The sequence below is a fragment of the Setaria italica genome, chromosome II, assembly GCF_000263155.2.
Source record: "Setaria italica strain Yugu1 chromosome II, Setaria_italica_v2.0, whole genome shotgun sequence".
Lineage (NCBI taxonomy): Eukaryota > Viridiplantae > Streptophyta > Magnoliopsida > Poales > Poaceae > Setaria > Setaria italica.
In genome coordinates this window covers 3,200,104-3,208,834 of record NC_028451.1, presented here as the reverse complement: position 1 = coordinate 3,208,834, position 8,731 = coordinate 3,200,104, and the positions used below count along the sequence as shown (strand labels likewise).

Here is an 8,731-nt window from a genome sequence, read left to right as displayed (position 1 = left end):
TCACCAGCTTCCATTTCCACCCAAGGAGCTCACACCAACAATAATGTCCATGGCCGTGGCATTGGCGGCCATCTTCGCCGTCTTCATCCTCAGGTACATGCTCGCCCCGAGTGGCAGGCGGAAAGCTCTGAACCTTCCTCCTGGCCCGCGGGGTTGGCCGGTGATCGGCAGCCTCGCCGCGCTAGCGGGCGCGGTCCCGCCGCACCGTGTGCTGGCGGCGCTCGCGGCGCGCCACGGCCCGCTCATGCACCTCCGCCTCGGCTCCTACCACACCGTGGTGGCCTCGTCGGCGGGCGCAGCCAAGCTCGTCCTCAAGACCCACGACCTCGCGTTCGCCGACCGCCCGCGCACGGCCGCCGGCGAGGTCGTCTCCTACGGTTATCTCGGCATCGTGCACACTCCCTACGGCGCCTATTGGCGCATGGCGCGCAAGCTCTGCGCCACCAAGCTCTTCTCGGCGCGCCGCGTCGACTCGTTCGAGCGCGTCCGCGCGGATGAGATGCGCGCGCTCGCGCGCGGCCTGTTTGAGCGCGCCGGCGGCGGAGCCGTCACAGTCAGGGAGCACGTCGCAGAAGCCACGCTGCGGAACATCCTTCGCATGGCGGTTGGGGAGAAGTGGTCGGGCTGCTACGGCAGCGCCGACGGAGAGGCGTTCCGGCGCACGCTGGACGAGGCGTTCGCGGTGACCGGCGCGGTGAGCAACGTCGGCGAGTGGATTCCGTGGCTGGGCTGGCTCGACCTGCAAGGCTGCATCCGGCGGATGAAGCGGCTGAGCGAGATGTACGACCGGTTCTTCGAGCAGATCCTCGACGAGCACGAGGAGCGGCGGCGGCGAACCGGAGCCGGTGAGTTCGTGGCGAGCGATCTCGTCGACGTGCTGTTGCAGCTCGCCGAGAAAGACAGGTCGGAGCCGTCGGAGGCCAAGCTCACGCGCGACGGCGTGAAGGCCTTCATCCAGGACATCATCGCCGGCGGCACGGAGAGCTCGGCGGTGACGATAGAGTGGGCTATGTCGGAGCTGCTGCGCCGCCCTGACGCCATGGCCGCCGCGGCCGATGAGCTCGACCGCGTGGTCGGCCGCGGGCGCTGGGTCACGGAGCGCGACCTGCCGGACCTCCCCTACATCGACGCCGTCGTGAAGGAGACGCTGCGGCTGCACCCCGTCGGCCCGCTCCTGGTCCCGCACTATGCCCGCGAGCACACGGTGGTCGCCGGCTACGACGTGCCCGCCGGCGCGCGCGTGCTGGTGAACGTGTGGGCGATCGCGCGCGACCCGGCGTCGTGGCCCGACGTGCCCGACGCGTTCCGGCCGGAGCGGTTCCTGGGTGGCGGCGTCGGCGCCGGACTCGACGTGCGCGGGGCGCACTTCGAGCTGCTGCCGTTCGGTGCCGGGCGGCGGATGTGCCCGGCGCACGGCCTCGCCATGAAGCTGGTGGCCGCCGGCGTGGCGAACCTGGTGCACGGTTTCGCGTGGCGGCTGCCGGAGGGGGTGGCGCCGGAGGACGTGAGCATGGAGGAGCACTTTGGGCTGTCCACGAAGCGGAAGGTGCCGCTCGTCGCCGTCGCCGAGCCCAGGCTGCCGGCGCACCTTTACGCCGCCTCCGACTAATCTGGTTTACGTTTTGCTAGACGATTAGCGCATTTACACGGGAAATCAGGCCATCACAAGATGCAACGTCGACCTTGCTTGTTGAGCTCAGAAAATGCATCGTGGATATACCTACACGGAGATGCTATTTAATGGGCATTTTTATGCTTTTTTAATAAAAAACCAGAAGTCAAATGCGAGTCATTAGATCTGGATCCAACGCACGACACATCCTTCCTCCATTCTTCTCAACTGCTTGCCCCGCGCACAACTGCTCTCCATCCTCAAGATGGAACGCCACATCCCCAGTCCCCACCTAGGTCGGTTGTGCCGGTGCACCTCGTGCCCTCGCTCTTTCCAAGTCTACTGGAGGTATCAGCGCCGCTTGCGTCTGCTGGTGTTACGTTGCCTTGCTCTGCTCCATGCCGCATCCTCTACAAAGCTAACCTACCACACCTGAAGCTAGCCTCCTCTAAGAGTGTACCCAACAACAGGGTCAACGTCGCCGCAAGTAGCGTGGTTCACATCCACAACTCCAGCAAAAGCATGCTCACACCATGGCTCCTAAAAACCTTGGAGTAATGTGCAGATGTGCTAATCTCAAAAAACAGAAATGATATATCTCAACCGTTTTTCCCCCTTTATCTTTCAGTCGATGTTTCTAGCCGTTGGATCTTGAACAAGAATATAATGTTCTGTGTTCCTCTCCTGCTTACTTGCACTTTTTCATCATTGGCATGATTCAGTAACCCCTGCCACTTCAACCTATCCATTTTCGAGCTCTCTGTCCTGGCACCAGCTCGAAAGTGGAGCTATGTATACTTGTTGGGGGTCAAATGACCTAAGGTAAGTGATCATGCATTGAGGCGAGGATGCCGGTTGTATCCGTGGACCCTCAGAAAATTATGATCTAGCTTCACCCCTGCATCACCCGTCCGTTGTTTGGCCCGCAGTTAGTGGCATCAGCACTGCCCTATCCCTACGCATGCCTCCTCCCAGTCTGACTTGCATCCTAGCAACCTCCCTCAAGCCGACAGTGATGAAGACCCCACGGCTGAAAGTCTGAAATCTTGGTTGATAACAATGGTGGTCAGAGACATGTCCACAATGGTCACTTGAATGTGTCTTGTGAATTTTCAAGTGACTAATAGTGTATAGCAGATATTATGGGGGGAAAATAGCTGGTTCAATCGACAGTGGCGAGGCGTTGGAATACATGGACAATTGCTGATCTGTTTATGACCTCGCAAAACAAAAAACTTTCAATAACCTCCTAAGGATCTTCCTCGTCTCCTTGTGTCATGTCTGCTCATTCAAAGGTTCCTGGCTGTCCCGTTCGCATCCATCTGGCGCTTTATTGGCTATTGGATTCGTTGGCAGTTTGGCACCACCCAATGGCATAATTGGGAATCAGAGTTGTATTACTATTATTTGGTTAAAATAAATTTGTTGTTCAACATGTAAGTCAAATATAGTACTAATTAAGTCTATTTCGAGTCTCCAAACATCTATATTATCCTAATCTATTGACTTATATTATTTATTCCAGTAATATCATCATAAATTAAACTTTTAAATATTATTAGCACACTTAAGTTATTATATATTGGTTAATATCATCTTTCATTATAACATTAATGTTCGACAATGCTAGGCTCGTGAGCCAACGAACCAAGCCAAACTCGATTTTTAGCTCGTCAACCTTAGCTAGCTCGTTATCAAACGAGCCTTAATGAGCCGAGTTGACTCGTCAGCCACCCCTAGTATACAGTGTCACCTAGCTAGCTCTGCCTATGGCACCACTCCAGCAAGATACCACACTGACCTCCATCTAAGCTTGGAGATAGAGAAATGCCACCAAAAGCTCGAGTTTCTATGCAATTGAAAAAATTATTAATTGGAGTTGTGTAAAGAAAATAATTATTTGATGATAAATAATTTCCCGATAAATTGGCATTGTAGAAAATGAAAATGTCAGAACAAGTTCAGCATGTAGAAAACCGTGGCAAAAAATAATGGAAGACGTATGTTCTATGGCTAAAGCACTGGTGACAACTGAACATTCATCTTCTATTTTGGTCATTCAACTCAGATTTCAAGAAAACATCAAATAAGTTCTTTTTAAACTACCAGTTCACAATAGATTGCTCTTTTTTAGATAATGGGGAAATGTTCTGGCTTTATATGCATACTGCCACACAATTCTTTGTTACAACCTGCATCATTAATGATCAAAAGGGAACACAAATACCTTCACACAGATAGATGCAGGACAAAAAAAAAACTTTCTTCCTAGATTACGATCTCACTTCAGGGTGTAGAAGCTCATGGCCTTCTTTATCGTCGGTCCTTTACATTCTTCCCCCACAAAGTTTTTTTTTCCAGGGCGAGGGTGTCTTTTGCTTGAGAATACCACCGTCGATGGGGGCGCTGTTGCTTCAGTTCTCGGAACTTTCTAACCTCCAGATGCAATGTAACTTGTGCAAGATTCACATGGATGTAATGAACTTGTCTGAAGGATCAATATACCAGACGGTTGTGCAACACTCACCACACGTATACATTTGGCCTTGTTTGTTTCTGTAGAAATCTGCAATGTCTGGACCATGATGTGTTTTGTCTAGTGTGTGTGTGGCTTTGAGACCAGTTCATTAGTCAAAGAAACATAAAAACACATGTTCTCATGTGCCTATTAAACCCTAAGATAGAATCCTAGAACCTGCATTAATTAACTGAGCAGTACTGACTATTACATTGTCACGGGTAAACTTTGCATTCAGTCCACACGTCTGCTTGTTTACTTCCAGTAAAACAGTGCACAATGAAAACGCTGCATGAATTCTGACCAAACTGTCCTCTTCTTCCAGAATTACCACCAGTTGATCGAGTAGCAAAACATTGACCGACAACCTTGTGAACTGTGAATGTGATCATCACACCACAGTTAACATGTGTTTCACATGTTTGTTGTGAATTTGTGATTGGGAAAGTTTCAGTTGCCTCCAAGCGCCGGTCACTGTCAGTTCAGGACTGATATTTCTCTTCAGAAGCAGCCAGCCCTAACTGCTGTGCTGCATCAGTCTGTTTCATGCATGACTGACCAATGTGCACCACGACTCTTACGCTACGGCTGAAACATCTATCCTGACAGCTAAAACATTGCTGGTGGGTTGACCGTAATCACAAATGCGATCTGCGCTAGCTGGTGCTTGACCGTAATCACAAATGCGATCTGCGCTGGCGGATGCTTAAGAAGCTCACCAGCAAAGATAATTTTAGCAAACAAAAAAAAGCTAGCAGTAGGTGCTCGTCCGTCAGCACCGTGACCGCGCCGCCGCCTCGTGCTGCAGCTCACGTCGTCGTGAGCCTCAAGGTAGACCAGCTCACGTTGTTGTGAGCCCCGAGGCAAACCTTCTTGGCTCTGAACTCCACCGTGTGTGCCGCCGTGTATGCGCAGTGACTCGGCCTACGCCTTTGCGCCATGCGCCAGCCATGGAGCTTCGTGCGAGTGCGTCGAGCTCAGAGGCGGCGTGCCTCCTTCCCCAACCGGAGTTGCCGCCTGGCACGTAGGTCCGCGTAGAGCTCGGCAGCGGCATGCCTCTGATGCCTCCTTCCCCAACCGGAGCCGTACCTAGCTGCAGCGGCGGCCAAGGACATAAGTAGCACAGTCACCTCGTCGGCAGTTCACTTCATCGCCGGTGCATGTCGGCAATCACCCTCCACATCCTTGCCAACCTGAGCAACGAATACGAATGAAACAAAAGTGCTGCAGTGATTTTGTTTTTTTCATCTACTACAATTAATTTCGGTGCCGCTATTCTTGCAAGATTGAGCACGTACCTCGGACAAGCTGCATGAGCAGCGGCAGAAGCCCGCCGTCGCGCACCGAAGCTACCCATGGGTCCACCGGCCGCAGCGCCTCTGCCCATGTTGTCGCAACTGCCTGTGGCTCCGGCCGACACGGCTCGTGCCCGCACCAGACACCATCATGGGGGCACTAGCAGCGGCTCCGCCATCTGCAGCTTGCCAACGCAGCACGCGCCGGCCACCGCTCCATCATCCGAGCTGGCTGCAGCTTCACTGTGGAGACAAAGATAAGGGAGAGAGATGTGAGGATAGGAGAGAAGTGTATGGTGAAAGTTATAAGATTGAGGATAAGGTAGGGATGCAGCAGAGGCACCGAGTGGAGATAAGGTCTGTTCGCTTCGCTAGCTTGGTGTCATTTGTGCTGGCGGGCCACCTAACGCACCCGCCAGCATAGATGCATCCCATCTGTGCTGATGGGCGCTTAGATTGCCTGCCAGCACAGGATCTGTGCTGGCGGGCACTAGCCCATGCGGCTCCGGTCACCTTTGTGCTGGCTGGTGCCAATTTCGCCCGCCAGCACACTAATTTCGACGTGTCAGCACAAATCGTTTCTGGCATAGTATTAGCGTACGATGAATGTGTGCCTCAAGTAACAGAATAATCTATGAAAAAAAGAATTTCTCCCTTTATATGCGGCCACCATGAGTCCATGATGAACCTGTGCCTCAAATAATAACATAATTTATAGTTTACCAAAAAAAAGAATTCCATCTTTATATATGCAACCATGAAACATCACCTCCTTGTACCACACTCTCGAAGGCCTACATTTCCAACGATGGAGCTCACAGCAACAGTGTCCATGGCCATGGCAATGGCGGCCATCTTGGCCGTCTTCGTCCTCCGCTCTATTTTCCCGCCACGCGGCCGGCGGAAGGTGCTTAACCTTCCGCCGGGCCCCCGGGGTTGGCCGGTGATCGGCAGCCTCGGCGTCCTGGCCGGCGCGCTCCCGCCGCACCGTGTGCTGGCGGCGCTCGCAACGCGCTACGGCCCGCTCATGCACCTCCGCCTCGGCTCCTACCACGTCGTGGTGGCCTCGTCGGCGGAAACCGCCCGTCTCGTCCTCAAGACCCACGACCACGCCCTCGCCGACCGCCCGCTCACCACCGCCGGCGAGATCAGCTCCTACGGCTACCAGGGCATCGTCCACACCCCGTACGGCGCCTACTGGCGCATGGCGCGCAAGCTCTGCGCCACCGAGCTCTTCTCGGCACGCCGCGTGGGGTCATTCGAGCGCGTCCGCGCGGAGGAGATGCGCGCGCTGGTGCGTGGCCTGTTCCGGTGCGCCGGCAGCGCCGTCGCCGTCAGGGAGCACGTCTCCGGCGCCACGCTGCGGAACATCCTCTGCATGGCCGTCGGGGAGAAGTGGTCGGGCTGCTACGGCAGCGCCGAGGGCGAGGCGCTCCGGCGCACGCTGGACGAGGCGTTCGCGGTGACCGGCGCGGTGAGCAACGTCGGCGAGTGGGTCCCGTGGCTGGGCTGGCTCGACCTGCAGGGCTGCTCGCGGCGGATGAAGCGGCTGATCGAGCTCCATGACCGGTTCTACGAGAAAATCGTCGATGAGCACGAGGAGCGGCGGCGGCGAGCCGGCACCGGCGACGGCGAGTTCGTGGCGAGCGACCTCGTCGACGTGCTGCTGCAGCTCACCGAGGAGGACAGCCACAGGCCAGAGTCGGAGACCAAGCTCACGCGCGTTAGCGTGAAGGCCTTCATCCAGGACATCATCGCTGGCGGTACGGAGAGCTCGGCGGTGACAACAGAGTGGGCCATGTCGGAGCTCCTCCGCCACCCGGACGCCATGGCGGCCGCCACCGCCGAGCTCGACTGCGTCATCGGCCGCTAGCGCTGGGTCACGGAGCGCGACCTGCCGGACCTCCCCTACATCGACGCCGTCGTGAAGGAGACGCTGCGGCTGCACCCCGTCGGCCCGCTCCTGGTCCCGCACTATGCCCGCGAGCACACGGTGATCGCCGGCTACGACGTGCCCGCCGGCGCGCGCGTGCTGGTGAACGTGTGGGCGATCGCGCGCGACCCGGCGTCGTGGCCCGACGCGCCCGACGCATTCCGGCCGGAGAGGTTCCTGGGTGGCGGAGGCGGTTCGACGTGCGCGGGGCGCACTTCGAGCTGCTGCCGTTCGGTGCCGGGCGGCGGATCTGCCCGGCGTACGACCTCGCGATGAAGCTGGTGGCCGCCGGCGAGGCGAACATGGTGCAGGGGTTCGCGTGGCGGCTGCCGGACGGGGTGAAGCAGGAGGACGTGAGCATGGAGGAGCACGTCGGACTGTCCACGAAGCGGAAGGTGCCGTTCGTCGCCGTCGCGGAGCCCCGGCTACCGGTGCACTTGTACGACGCCAGCGACTGAACGGGTTTACGCTTTACAATAAAGATTGGCGTACGCTTTCAGCCGAAAACGCAGGCCATCACATATCGTTGGAGCTTGCTTGACATGCATGCATGTGAGGCCAGGAGGCGGCAGGGAAATGGATGTATAGATGGCCAAATATGTCAGGCTCACTGGGCGCCCGAGGCACGACCCTAAAATGCACGACTCAGCCCGAGACGAATAGTGCCTGCACCAGCCCGGCACTATGCAACAAGCGGTACCTAGGCCGCTTACGTGCCGGCCCAAGCTCAGCACGATTTTTGGGCCGCAGGTCGGCCCGATGGCACCCGTATTTCCCAGCCCACCAACCAAACCCTAATCTATAAATCTATTTTTCCTCCCCCTCCTTTCCCTATGCCCCGGCCGCCTCCCTCCAACGTATCATTGGAGCTAGCCTGTCGAGCTTAGGAATTGTATCGTGGATGTAATCTAGTACATGTTCAGATCATGTTCAATGAAGGATCTGTCTGTGGCATTCTATTTTTCTCTGGTCGTTGAATGAAAATCCAAGGACCCATAAACGCCAAACAGAGATCACTGACAGAACAAACCAGTAGCGATGTTCATTGCTCGATCGGAGACCACAAGCAGACAGCATGCAGGTGTGTGTGCTCTGCATTATGATTGCAGTATGCATTGTTTGTCGTCGACTCTTTCATACTATATGTTCGGCTCATGTTACCATTTTACTAAGGTGCGTTTGGTTGCGAGGACGAAGTGGAACGGGACGGGACGATCCCACTTCATCCCGCGTTTGGTTGGAGGACAGGTGGGACGGGGACATCCCTACGAGGGAATATACCCTCCAGATGCGGGATGCCCCCATCCCACCAAAACGAGCGGACGGGGGCATCCCACTTCGCCCCCGTCACGCGCCGTCCGTCCGCACCGGTG

At 56.1% G+C, this 8,731-nt stretch overlaps 1 protein-coding gene and 1 pseudogene across 1 annotated transcript; both read left to right on the top strand.

Moving 5' to 3' along the window:
* Positions 1 to 1,795, top strand: LOC101776952 (flavonoid 3'-monooxygenase CYP75B3). Its single transcript, XM_004955445.3, has one exon. It carries the CDS (start codon positions 44 to 46, stop codon positions 1,607 to 1,609), a length of 1,566 nt encoding a protein of 521 aa, XP_004955502.1. The 5' UTR covers positions 1 to 43; the 3' UTR covers positions 1,610 to 1,795.
* A 4,396-nt stretch (positions 1,796 to 6,191) lies between these two features.
* Positions 6,192 to 8,032, top strand: LOC101776537 (annotated as a pseudogene).
* Positions 8,033 to 8,731: the final 699 nt, after the last annotated feature.